Raw genomic sequence first — 14,379 nt, 5'->3', positions numbered from 1 at the left:
GAACTGAGTGTTAAATAGTCTTGAGTGGGCTATTGATTTAATTGCAATTAAATCAGTTAGTTAAGTCATCTCCTATTTGAGTCAAATGCGTAGTTTTTCTTTCTGCGCTGAAAATTTGAGATTTTTTAATAGTGCAGGCCATTTATAGCTATGTTTAGATTCATACAGTATGACAAAGGCCAAGTTGTACAAACGAGTTTACTCAGTCGTGATGTTTTTCTTTGTTTCTCAGGGTGGAGAATGCTTGTGCAAAGCTGGTGGAAGCAGCTCAGATGTTGAGAACAGACCCGTACTCTGTCCCGGCCCGTGATTACCTCATCGATGGCTCGCGGGGAATCCTCTCTGGCACTTCAGACCTGCTTCTGACCTTTGACGAGGCAGAGGTATGAATGGGAATGAGGGATGCCTTTATGACGATTCAAGGCTGATGATTAATTTTCAAAAAAGTTTGGCGTTTTTATGCCTTTATTTAGATAGGACAGTGAAGTTGGACAGGAAGCGAAGGGGGTGGGATCGGGAAAGGTCCACGAGCCGGGATTTGAATTTGGGATGCCCGCAACGCAACAGCGCTATATGTCAGCGCGCTAACCACGAGGCTATTGGCGCCGACATCAAAAATGTTTTTGAGAAACAAATCAGCATATCAAATGATTTCTGAAGGATCATGAGACAGTCAAGACTGGAGTAATGATGTTGAAAATTCAGCTTTGACATTGCAGGACAAATTATATTTTACAATACATTAAAATGGAAAACGTTTTTTATTATTCTCCATGGTGAGCGTAAGAGATTTCTTTGAAAAGCATTAAAAAAACGTATTGACCCCAAACTTTTAAATAATATTGTACACCTGCAGAAGTCATATATTGACATTAAACTTTGAATTAGCCAATAACCGAAACCGAAAATGCTTTTTAATAATTATTTCTTATGTGATTAAATAATATAAAACAATGTTGTAAGACGTTAATTAAGCTCAGTAATTTTAATGATACTGATTTTAATAAAAAAAAAACAATACAAGCCAATAAAACAACCACAATTTTATTTGTGTTTAAAGTAAAACAATAAAATTTGACAGAAAATATATTAATATTAATTATCAGTTAGGGCTGGACAATAACTCACTATCAATATATATCACAATATATTTTTTTTCAATAAAGGTGATATGATTTTTAAACACATGTCCAATATTTCAATCCACACCAGTGTTTCCCATTCGTTGATTTATGACAGTTTGACATTGTGGAATAAATATGAGCACTGCAAGTTTTAAAATCAAAATGCGGCACAGGTGTTTTTATATGAATGTATCTGTGAAGGGAACCGACTATCTTTAGAAAAGTTCAGATGTCTTGTTTATAGGGGCATAAATTTCGTCTAACAGTTGGGGGTGGACAATAAACAACATTTCTCAAGAGCGATTTTTGAAGGGGACACAAATAATACAGCCAAAATCGTACTTATAAGGATATGTATACACAGAGGAAAGTCTATTAGTGTAGTGTGGTCACGCCACAGCAGTGGTCGTGTCCGTTGTAGACATTTCTATCCGTCAAGCATGTAACATTGTTTTTGCTAACATAGCGAACTCATTGAAAAATACATTGGCATCATCTGTATTAAAAAGAAAATAATCACTTCATCCGATGTTTAAGTGAATAAAATAGCCTTGACAGCCTTACCTACTGGAGTTCCACAACAATTGACTTTGTTCTCCCCACCAGCCTTGTGTGTGTGTAGGTGATGTAAAAGAGGAAAGCAGGCATTTGGACCAAAGCACTGTGAGGCAAGGGAGGGAGAGGCTCAAAATGTTTAAACTTAAAACGCATTTTGCGTTTTTGTTGTTTTACTACATACGCAATTATTTAAAGTATAAAAACATTGTTATTTACAATACACAGTGTGGATTTAGTCATATTTTTAAGCTCTATGCTTTATGCTTGTTTGTATGAAGGCTAAGATCAAATAAAAGGTGAACATTACCATTTTTATTTTATTTTTATTTTTATACTCTTGACAGTTTTTCTGAGGCTTTTTTAATATTGTTCATATCGGTATTGGAATGTTATCGTATTGACTAAAATTAAGAAATATATTGTGATATACATTTTGGCAATGTTGTCCAGTGTTAATATCAATATATTATACTATGCAACAGAACCAGATTTAACACATTTTTTTTAACTATCCAAATAATGTGTAGTCCAACAAAGCTATTATTCTCAGGGCTTGTGAGCAGAGCATAGCATCATGAGAATGTAGCGTCATTTTACCAGCGTTGCTCAGTACAGCTATAAAAATTAAGTTTTAAATATTACTCTGGTTGGTAATACTCTTTTTACACTTGACTGTTTCATGGCAATTTTATATTCGCTTTAAAAGTTTGTGCCGTTTGGATGGAAATGTGTGATTGTAAAGTTCACAGTCTTTTTCTTTTTTTTTTTTTTAATTTGGCAATTTTTCAGATGCTGAACCTGGCAGTCAACAATGACACACTGTGTTCTCCTCCAAAGCCCTGCTTTGTGAGACTGACAAACCTAACATTTAGTTTTTCAGTGTGCATCGATGAGATTAGATGTCACACCTTTCTCTCTGGGAAATGTCATATTACATTTCGAAAGAGCAATTTCCTTGTGTAAACTGGTTTATACTGTTAAATATTTGACAGTGAAATTAAGATTTATACATCATATAAAGCTGAATAAATAAGCCTTCCATTGATGCATAGCTTGCTAGGATATGATAATATTTGTTCGAGATACAACTATTTGAAAATCTGAAATCTGAGGGTGCAAAGAAATCTAAATATTCAGAAAATCGCTTTAAAGTTGTCCAAATGAAGTTCTTAGCAATGCATAATACTAATCAAAAATGAAGTTTTGATATATTTATGGTAGGAAATTTACAAAATATCTTCATGTAACATGATCTTAATATCCTAATGATTTTTGACATAAAAGACATATCTATCATTTTAACCCATGCAATGTATTTTTGGCTATTGCTACAAATATACCCGTGCTACTTACGACTGATTTTGTGGTCCAGGGTCGTATATAGTTTTTTAAAATCTGAACTTAAAATAAAGCAAATTGGATTTGTAAAAGGCACATCCTGAATTTGAATTCTTTGGATCATCTTTACAAAAAAGGCTTTTCTTCTGGCCTAACAACATTAAACACACGGCCCCTTATCATGTGTTGTATCTTGTGGTCTTAATGTGCCGTCCACATATCTAGTCTCCCCTGTGAGTTGCCGTGTGGGCGCAGCATAATGGAGCTCACATGGAGCACATGATCTGAGTGAGCCGCCTAGCACACAGTGTGTCTTCTCTCAGCGCCAGATACTTTTGAAGTCTCTGCTTCTGCAGGTCACAAGATTTCTCATCACAAGACAAGATACGAACCCAGCAGCACAGTGTAAATTGGCTCATAATATGTATTAAAAACCAAAATCACTGAGAACATAAGCAGATTTAGTGCCAATGACTGCTGTTGTATTATATAGTGATAAAAAAAACATATTCTAACAGGTGTAATAAAAAGAATCATTTCCAAGAGAGCACAGAGTGTTTGGTGTTGTGTGTATGTACATCTACTGGTGAGATATTAGATCATCGGTTTGTGGTGAAAGCTAACTCTGAGCTCTATTAATAGTGCTGCTATCATCTTTCTCAAGAAGCTGTTTTGTTCACAGGGCACTGAGTAAGCATGATGTTATGGAACTATATCTTGTGGGTCTGGCTGTTTGTTGCAGAGACCTGCAGAATAAGGCAATAGTCCTGTGGGATCCCTGTAAGGATCCCTGCTTGAATGGTAGAGCATGGTGCTAGCAACGTAAAGGCCATGGGTTTTATTCCCAGGAAATGTTTGTACTGATAAAATGTGTAGCTTAAGTGCAAAATGTATAAATGTGACCCTGCACCACAAAACCAGTCTTAAGTAGCACGGGTATATTTGTAGCCATAGCCAAAAATACATTGAATGGTCCAAAAGGATCGATTTTTCTTTTATGCCTAAAATAATTAGGTTATTAAGTAAAGATCATGTTCCATGAAGATATTTTGTAAATTTTCTACCATAAGTATATCAAAACTTGGACATTTTCAAATAGTGGTTTTGTGGTCCAGGGTCACAAATGTCAATGTGTCTGAATGTCTCTTTTTCTTTTGTATATTTTTAAGGTGCGTAAAATTATCCGGGTGTGTAAAGGCATCCTGGAGTATCTGACCGTTGCAGAGGTTGTGGAAACCATGGAGGATTTGATCACTTACACTAAAAACCTGGGACCAGGTACTTTTATGTCCCTGTTACTTCCTTTTGAAGAGGTTTCATTTCATTCTGATGTGAATTTATGAAAGTAAAGTTGACGCTGTTGACATCTGGCTCATGCAAGTGGACAGTTGGCAGAGACTATGTGCATGACTGGAATTCATTGTTATCATGGTTGAATTTTATTTTCAGATGCTTTTGTTAGCTGCTTTTGTCTTTTAAAGATTACAGTCTTTGAATGATGGTATGACCATGAAAAACTGATTATTTCTTATATATCTCCACTTCAAGTGTTTTTTATTAAGTGCTAGGTTGTTTTTGAAGGACGAATTTCTATTTATGTAAGGCATTTGCAGTTGCTAGTAGCCTTGATCAGGCTATTTTCCTTACTTTTATTTGTACTTTATGTATGAGCTAATTTTTCAAGACTGTACATTATTTAAAAAACAATTAATTCAAAATAGAAAATTTAAATTTAAATTTAAATAAAAAATTTCCATAAAAATATTAAGCCACACATTAATTTTCACAAAACTATTAAGCCGTACAGCTGTTTTCAACATTGATGATAAGACTGCTGAAAATTCAGCTTTGCCATCATACAAATCAGTTACATTTTAAAATATATTAAAATGGTTACAGTTATTTTAAGTTTTAATAATATTTCACAATATGATTGTGTTTTTATTTTAATGGATTAGTTCACTTCCAGAATAAAAATTTCCTGATAATTTATTTACCCCCATCCACGATGTTCATGTCTTTCTTACTTTATTCAAAAATAAATTAAGGTTTTTGAGGAAAACATTGCAGGATTTTTCTCTGTACAGTGGACTTCAATGGGGATCAATGGGTTGAAGGTCCAAATTGCAGTTTCAGTGCAGTTTCAAAGGGCTCTACACGATCCCAGATGAGGAATAAGGGTCTTATCTAGCAAAACGATCAGTCATTTTCTAAAAAAAAAATAAAAATTATGTACTTTTAGTCACAAATGTTCATCTTGCACTAGCTCTGCGATGTGTGTCCGCAAATTCGCACGTTACATAATCATGTTGGAAAGGTCATGTGCGATTAGTTTTTCATCTGTGTATTTTAGTTCAAAAGGGTTTTCTCTTCCAACTTCAAAATCGTCCGACATTGTTGTTTTACCTTTTTTTGTAAAGTGTGTTTGACTTTCTTTGCACATTCACTTTATAAACACTGGGTTGGTACTTCCGCCTACGTCACGCGCTACTTTTCCAAGATGATTACCTAATGCGTGAAGTCGAGCTAGTGGCAAGATGAGCATTTGTAGTTAAAAAGTATATAAATGTAATTTTTTTTTTAGAAAATGACAGATCGTTTCACTATTTAAGACCCTTATTCTTTGGCTGGGATCATCCACTATTTGGAGAAAAAATCTGGAATGTTTTTCTCAAAAACAGAAACATCTTGGATGACCTGTAGGTGAGCAAATTATCAGAAAATTTTTATTCTTAAAGTGAACTAATCATTTAAATTAAATAAATGCAGCCTTAGTGAGCATAAGAGAAGTCTTTGAAAGACATGTAAAAATATTACTGAGCCCTAACTTTTAAACAGTGGTGTATATTTTTAGATTTTCATTATGTGTATTGACTTATATGCTCCTTTTCACATAGATTACCCTTGTTGTCATCATGCTCTCAAGTTAATCTTTAAAAATCTTTAAAAATCTAATTACACTGTTTAATGTAATCTTTAGCAAATCCTTAAAATGAACATCCGTTTTTGACCTCTACATCATCACTGTGTTGATGTATGAATTTGTTAGGCATGACGAAAATGGCAAAGATGATAGACGAGCGGCAACAGGAGCTGACACACCAGGAGCACCGTGTGATGCTGGTCACCTCCATGAACACAGTGAAGGAACTGCTGCCCGTGCTTATATCAGGTGAGAGACCAGCGAACTGCTCTGTGTGTGTGTGTGTGTGCCGCGTGCGGTCTCTGTGTGCCAGCCCGTTGATATGGCAACACTGATAATTGGAGCCATTTAACCGCCTTGCGGGGAGGGATAGATTTTTCCCTTCATCCAGTTGGCTTTCTGCTGTTGGCTCAGCAATAAATAGCCAGGTTGATGGCATCTCATCTGCACATGCAGGAAGGCTTTTAATGTCGGTGTTTGCAAATATGCCTACTCATATGGTGATAATTAGTTGCCTGATTTTTGGACACATCAAATGTAAACCACACTCTGATCTTGATTTGTACAACAGTTTAGATAGTTTTTGAAATGGAGGACTAACAAAAATGTTTTTTTGATACCCATCAGCCATTAAAATCTTTGTGACAACCAAGTGCACTAAGAGTCATGGCGTGGAGGAGGCCTTGAAGAACAGAAACTACACGTTTGAGAAGATGAGCGCCGAAATCAACGAGATAATCAGAGTGCTGCAACTCACTTCATGGGACGAGGATGCCTGGGCCAACAAAGTATGAGTTTTATCATGCTTAAACACACATATACTCGTTTCTACAACCCCACTTTAAATGGTTACACTAAGCTATGTTGGCTTCAATGGGTCAGACGAATTAAAGAGCAGGTCATATGTGACCCAGGATCACAAAACCAGTCATAAGGGTCAATTTTTCAAAATTGAGATTTATACAGCTGACTAAATAAGCTTTCCATTGATGTATGGTTTGTTATGATAGGACAATATTTGGTCGATATACAACTATTTGAAAACCTGGAATCTAAGGGTGCAAAAAAATCAAAATATTGAGAAAATCACCTTTAAAGTTGTCCAAATGAAGTTCTTAATAATGTATATTACTAATCAAAAATTAAGTTTTCATATATTTACAGTAGGATATTTATAAAATATCTTCATGGAACATGATCTTTACTTAATTTCCTAATGATTTTTGCCATAAAAGAAAAATCAATAATTTTGACCCATACAATGTATTTTTGGCTATTGCTACAAATATACCCCAGCGACTTAAGACTGGTTTTGTGGTACAGGGTCACATATGTGACCCTGGCCCACAAAACCTGTCATAAGGGAAGAAATCAGCTTCGATGTATGGTTTGTTAAGATAGGACAATTTGTGGCCGAGATACAGCTATTTGAAAATCTGGAATCTGAGGGTGAAAAAAAAAATCCAAATATTGAGAAAATCGCCTTTAAAGTTGTCCAAATTAAGTTCTTAGCAATGCACACGTAATCAGATATTAAGTTTTGATATATTTACCATAGAAAATTTACAAAATATCTTCATGGAACATGATCTTTACTTAATATCCTAATGATTTTTGGCATAAAAGAAAAATCAATCATTTTGACACATTCTGAGCTATTGCTACAAATATATGATATGACTGGTTTTGTGCTCCAGGGTCACATATGGTAAAACAGTCCTAATATTGTGTTGGAGTCCCCTACAACAGTTTTAAATGCATCTAAGGTCATAAAACATTGTAATTTTCTCTGAATTTCAATATTAGATTCATTTTAAAATGATTTTGAAACGATTCTTTCGAAGCAGTTCTGAGCTTAAGGTCTGTAAACAACCCCTTCCTTCCATAAGCCTACTCTGCTCTGATTGGTCAGTTGACCAAGTCTGTTGTGATTGGTCTTTCCATGTACAATGGGTGTCGGAAACGAAACACCCGTTACCATAATGTAAAGGAGTAGTTCACTTCCAGAACAAAAATTTACAGATAATTTACTCACCCCCTTGTCATCCAAGATGTTCAAGTCTTTCTTTCTTCAGCCGATAAGAAATTATGTTTCTTGAGGAAAAAAAATTAAGGATTTCTCTCTATATAATGGACTTCTATGGCGCCCCCAAATTTTGATCTTCCAAAATGCAGTTTTGAAGAAGGGTCTTATCTAACAAAACGATTGGTCATTTTCTAAACAAATTGATAATTTATATACTTTTTAACCTCAAACGCTTGTCATTTAAAAAATGATCGATTGTTTTGCTAGATAAGACCCTTCTTCTTCGGCTGGGATTGTTTAGAGCCATTTGAAGCTGCATTTAAACTACATTTTGGAAGATCAAACTTAGGGGCACCATATCAGTCCATTACATGGAGAGAAATCCTGAAATGTTTTCCTCAAGAAACGTAATCTCTTTATGTCTGAAGACAGAAAGACATGAACATCTTGGATGACAAGGGGGTGAGTAATCCTTACTAATCCTTTAATTTTTTGCTTACTTGTAAACAAAGATGCTATAAGGTTAAAAAATGGCATCAATATTACCTTATCAATTCAAGCCTGAATTGATAAGGTAATCAGTTAATAGAAATAATACATGGGTGCTTCAAAAGTGGGCAGTCACTGCTGCGCTCTATTGAGACCCCTTGGTGTATCTTTGTTTTTCTCTCTGAATGAATGCGACACTCCCATCCTGCTAATAATCTGTTCCATTTCCAGCACTGTTGACAGTCAGGCTTAGAATTCACTGACTATATGACAAAAAAACACAGGCCTAATATCCAGCATAGGTGGAAAAACATCACCATATACTGTACACAAGGCATCAGTGTATAACAGTAAGATTAATGATCTGCCTTTTAATATTTCATGAAGCCTGACTCATTTGATCCCTCGCTGACTGATGACACCCTTCGCTTGCTTAGCATGCATATTAAATATTTCCATAAGAAATCACTCTACTCTCAAAATCAGTTTCCTAAGCTTTCATTTACTTTGCTGTCACCTCTGTTTTTCCGTTGCCCTGATATAACTCTGTAAACATGCCTCTTTCTTTTTGCTCTCTGTTTTTCCATTTTTTCCCTTCCTATAGAAGGTAAGCTCTCCTCTCTCCCGCTCTGTAATGCGACAAACTGCATGCCAGATCATTGTGTTGCTAACAGTATGTGTGTGTTAGTATAGTCATTCTTGTTTTTTCCAACATGATGTTTGATATATGCCTTTTGACTCAGCCTGGCTTGGCATTTTATAAGGGGTGCTGTATTTTAGAAACCCAGGACCAAAACAAAACAATAAATTGCAATTAGAGAGGTTGTTTTCGGATGTGCCGTAGAATGACACTGTGCCATCACTCACCCTCCACATCCATATTTACTTCAGTCTCACATCATCCCTCATTTAGACACTCCGTCTCACAGTTAATCACTAACGCCTGTCTCAGGATGTGACAACTTTTTTAAGATTGGTGTCTGTCTTCATGGCTCCCGCTGTACACGTTCTCTTAACCTGAATGCTGTCTTACCACATTAACTTAATTTTATGCTCTGTCTCTTCTGATACACAGCTCCTCCCAGTTTTAAAAACCTAGTGAAATTGCTTGATGAGTGTATTTTGCTTTCATGTTCATATATTTGCTGTTGAAATAGGCTCCTCCTGAAAGCTCCTCACTTTATTACAATAGCCAGTAGTCTTAATTTTACTGTTTAGTTTAGCAGTAGGAAGTGGTTTAGTCATGAGGCATTGGCTATTGCTAGATGGAGGAATGTGATTTTCAAGTTAAAGGCACAGGTCACCCAAAAGTAAAAATTCTGTTATTAATTACTTACCCTCATGTTATTTCAAACCCATAAAACTTTCGTTTATCTTCAGAACACAAATTAAGCTATTTTTGATAAAATCCAAGAGCTTTATGACCCTGCATAGACAGCAACATAAGTGACATGTTCAAGGCCAAGAAAGGTGGTAAGGACATTATTAAAATAGTCCTACATTCTCACTGCCAGCCTTAGTGCTCAATTTTCTCAGATCTGATTTTTTTATTTTTTTATAGATGTTCACATTGTTTTAAATGTGGCCGATATCATATTTCCAACATGAACAGATCATGGTTCTGAACTGGCCCATATGCACAAAAGAACGATACAAACAGGGTTCCCAAATTGCTTCTCAAAAGTAGTCCAAAACTAGCTCAACCATGTTCAGGGGGGTAAATATCAGGTTAGTGGGGTCGCGTCAACCCACGAAGTTGAAAACAACCCAGAGAATGTTGTGGAAAATAGTCTGATTCTGCAGGGAAACAGTGGATTTGGCAACACTAGCGTAGCACGGTGTCATACGGAATGTAGCCCCTGTGACATCAGTGGTTCAACCGTAATGTTATGAAGCTACGAAAATGCATTTTTGTGCATAAAGAAAACAAAAATAATGACTTTATTCAACACTTTTCAGCAATGTCCTTAAATGCTCAATGAGGGTGCTCAATTACAAAATATAACAAACAAGGAAAAAAGTTGGCTCAGAAAAGTTACACTATGTGGCTGTTCATCAAAAGCTTGAAAAGTCAAGCCATGTAGTTGTTCATCAGGCAGTGGCCCATGTTTATGGACCAAAAACAGATTTTAATAGGCCGACTTTTTTAAATACACCTCTTAAGATGAGAATAATAAATATTTTTGTTTATTCATGTCAATTTTAAATGTACTAATTTACATGTACAATCTTGTTTTTATGAGTGTGGCATAACAGTCTAGCTCAAAGTCACAGAACTTGGATTTTGTGTCTTTTTAAGAAAAACATACATCTGAGGGTATGTTCACACTTGTAGTTCAGTTAATTTGGTTCAAAAAGGAAAATGATAAATTTAGTCCTGGTCCGCTTAGCATTCACACTGGCATTTTTGACAGTCAACCTAAAGATACCGAACCTCAAGGTATAGTGATACATTCATAATCTTGGTTGGGTTGAATGGTGTGTTCGATTTACAGCGGCGCTGCACAGACCGGTCGGTGTATGACACCAAAGTAGCATGTTGCATAGCGTTGCATCTTGTCACTACATCCAGTTTTTGGATCGTTTAGAAGTATTTGGTCCATGTTGTGTTCATATTTAATTCAAACCGCACCAGAGTTCGTTTGGAAGTGGACCAAGACCCATCTTTTTAGAGGTCTCAGTCCGCTTGTTTGGTGTGCACCAGGGTTCGAAAGGCAGTGTTCACACTTAGGGTGTATTCACACCTGTCTTGTTTGGTTCAATTGAATCGAACTCAAGTTCGTTTCCCCCTTGGTACGGATTTTTTGGGCAGGTGTGAATACAGCAGTTGCACTTGGGTGCGGACCAAACAACCGTACCGGGACCCAGCTGAAGATGTGGTCTCGATCTGGTTCCAAACGAACACTGGTATGGTTGAATGGATGAACCAATGAATAGATGACTTTAAGCACACGTGTGGTTTTGTTTACAGTTTCTGGTTCTCTTGCAAAAAGGGCAGTGTGAAAGTGAACTGCACCAAACAAAAAAAAATCAACACTGTATTTGGTCCAAACCAAAGCAAGTGAACTAGCGCCCTTTCCTGGTGTGAATGCACCCTTACTCAAATGAACAGCACTAACAGAGCAACCGCACCAGAGTTCGTTTTAATTGAACCAAACATGGCAAGTGTGAACACACCCTGAAATATACATATAGGATTTATTGACAGCTTGTTAGCTAATTTAATAATCGTTCTGGCACATTAAAAGAGTACATTTTCAATGTTTTGAATGTAACAGACATTTAGCATTGGACACACTTGCATTTGTCTTAAGACAAAATTGAATTGAAACTCAGTTCCGACTCTGGGTTCCCTTGTGCCTTATGACTGACAACATGAAAGATGGATTGACTTAGTTATTGCTCTTCAGCTCCTTCATACACACAGCACTAAGTCCATTTGTGGGAAATGATTTATGGAAGAAAAAGCCAATGCGTTTCCTGATTCATTTATTGTTTCACTCAAAACTGTAATCAGAAAATTACTTTCACTTGTTTCCTTATTCAGTAATATAAACTTTTGGATTTATTTGAAATTCTGTATATAACAATTCCAAAGCTTTCATCGGCCAATATCCTGAGTACAGTTGGCCCAAATCTTTCTTGACATTATTTACTCTAAGGGAGACTGATGTTATCAGCCAGCAGAATAATGTTAAACCTTTCCAGTGTCTTACACTTGAAGAGTAAGTTCATCATTGTAACTCAGCGTCAGTCTTCCTCCATATTTTAATTCTCCATAGCATGTGCTTGTGAAATCTGTCAGAGATTAGGCACATAAACAGAATGCATATTCAAGCAAGATTGTTCAAACAGGTCGTCTGACTTCATCATGAAATATTGATGAGGTCTAGCCTGTGTCTGAAATCTTTGCTTGTAATACCACAGCATGTGAATAACTAATGCAACATCAAATTGTAAAGCAAGAATTAGGTTCGTTTTTATACATTTTATATATAACTATACAGTTTAGGTCAAAAGTTTATGTACACCTTGCAGAATCTGCAAAATGTTAATTATTTTACTAAAATAAGAGGGATATTTAATGTAAAATATCTTATTCAGGTCAGTACTAAATAAAAAAAAATACGCATTTTGTATGATCCCTCTTATTTTGATAAAATAATTAACATTTTTCAGTTTCTGCAAGGTGTATGTAAACTTTTGATCTCAGATGTATAATGTTAATTTTTTTCTACACACTAACCGTTCAAGTTTGGCATGTTCTAATAATTTTATAAGTAGTCTCTGTTCATAAAGGCTACATTTAATATATTAAAATTACAGTAAATATTGTGACAGTAATATTGTCAATTACAAATAACAAATAACTGCATAAATTATTCCTGTGATGCAAAGCTGACTTTTTAGAGCACCATTAATCCAGTTTTCAGTGTCACATGATCCTTCAGAAATCATTCTAATATGCTGATTTGGTGCTCATAAAACATTTCTTATTATTTTTAGTATTAAAAACAGTTGCTTCTGTGAATAGAATGTTCAAAAGAACAGTATTTATTTAATCATCTGTAACATTTGATCTGTATATGCAAATACATTTACTACATTGAATTTATCTGAAGTAAACAGAACAATAAAAACCTGAACAAACATTTTTCTGAGCTGAATCTATCCAATAATGCACACGAATAGGAAATGACTCATCAACTTACAAATAATGTGATCTGTCTTGCTGGATGCTGAACAGTTGGCTTGAAAGCAGCAGTTACTGGATAGCAGGCAGGCAAAGTAGAGGAAATGGATTGGGCGGATAATTCGTTTTAGCTGAGAGAAGACTCATCGATTATACTTGTGCTTCAGGTTTGGTTCAGGATAACCACAAACTGTATTTAGGCTTTTTGATATGGATTTATGAAAACGGGCTGACATGAATTTAGCTGCATATTTTAGCAAAATTTTAACATGCAGTATTTTACCGGTGAGATGCAGTGTAATAGGCAGCACGCGCAGGTTTGAGGGGTTAATTTCCTGCCCGTTTTCCTTTCCTGATTGGATCTGACTGCTGCTTCAGCTGCCAAAGCGTCTCCTGCTGGAAATGCCGCAAGCAAAAACAAGAACTCAATTCTAAGTCTTTTTAAAGGTCCATTATTATCTTGTCTTGCTGAATCAAAGACGACAAAACAAAACTAGATTTGTACATTTTCAGATCGGTGTCTGAGTGGTGCTTGCCGCAAACATGGAAAGATACCAATTCCATGTCTTTCTGATATGTTAGTCGTAAAACTGGGGCCCTCAGGGGCCAGTGGGGCCTCACATGGGGGCCTAAAGCACTACCACAAATCAAAAGATAAAAAGATGCAAATATGGCTGAAGTACAGAAAGGTATAGAAACTATTTTTACTTATAAATTGTCAATTTCACAAACAATTAAAAAGAAATGTAAGTAACCAGTATTATTTTAGTATCTTTGAGATAATATTAATAAAAACAATAATAGTATTAATTTAGTTTTTATATTTCCATTTTCATTTTTTTTATTTGAAAGTTTTAGTAACTTTGTGTTTTTGTTATTTTTAATAGTTTAAATGTGTATATATAGTTTTTTATACATTTATATTTTTTGTACTTGTTTTACTTATTTTAGTATATAAATTTAAACTAAAATAAAATGATACATGTTGCACTGGCAACTAGCTAGAAATAAGTTTCTTTATTTTATTTTATTTTATTTTAGTTTAGTTTAGTTTATGGTTATTTTAGTTAATGTTTATTTTATTGCTAATAATGTTTTGGCTGTAGTTTTACATTTTTGTATTTCTTTTTAATTTTAATTTTTTTTTTTAATTTATAACAATATGGTTATGGTTTTAATTTTAGATTCAAGTTTTAGTTTTAGTTAACTATAATAACCCTAAAATGAA

The 14,379-nt window shown here is 35.1% G+C and overlaps 1 protein-coding gene across 6 annotated transcripts in view; it reads left to right on the top strand.

The window, feature by feature from the left end:
• The window catches only part of vcla (vinculin a), a 57,131-nt gene that overhangs the window by 17,065 nt on the left and 25,687 nt on the right, over positions 1 to 14,379 (top strand). For all 6 annotated transcript variants that reach the window (XM_051125510.1, XM_051125511.1, XM_051125509.1 and 3 more), the window contains exons 3-6: positions 233 to 383; positions 4,190 to 4,298; positions 6,070 to 6,192; positions 6,571 to 6,731. In XM_051125510.1, the coding sequence (XP_050981467.1) occupies positions 233 to 383; positions 4,190 to 4,298; positions 6,070 to 6,192; positions 6,571 to 6,731 (544 nt within the window). The remainder of the gene's footprint in view (positions 1 to 232; positions 384 to 4,189; positions 4,299 to 6,069; positions 6,193 to 6,570; positions 6,732 to 14,379) is intronic.

This window comes from Labeo rohita, chromosome 13 (assembly GCF_022985175.1).
Source record: "Labeo rohita strain BAU-BD-2019 chromosome 13, IGBB_LRoh.1.0, whole genome shotgun sequence".
NCBI classification, from domain to species: Eukaryota; Metazoa; Chordata; class Actinopteri; order Cypriniformes; family Cyprinidae; genus Labeo; species Labeo rohita.
Note: the sequence above shows the minus strand (reverse complement) of the source record. Positions and strands in the feature narration are given on the sequence as shown.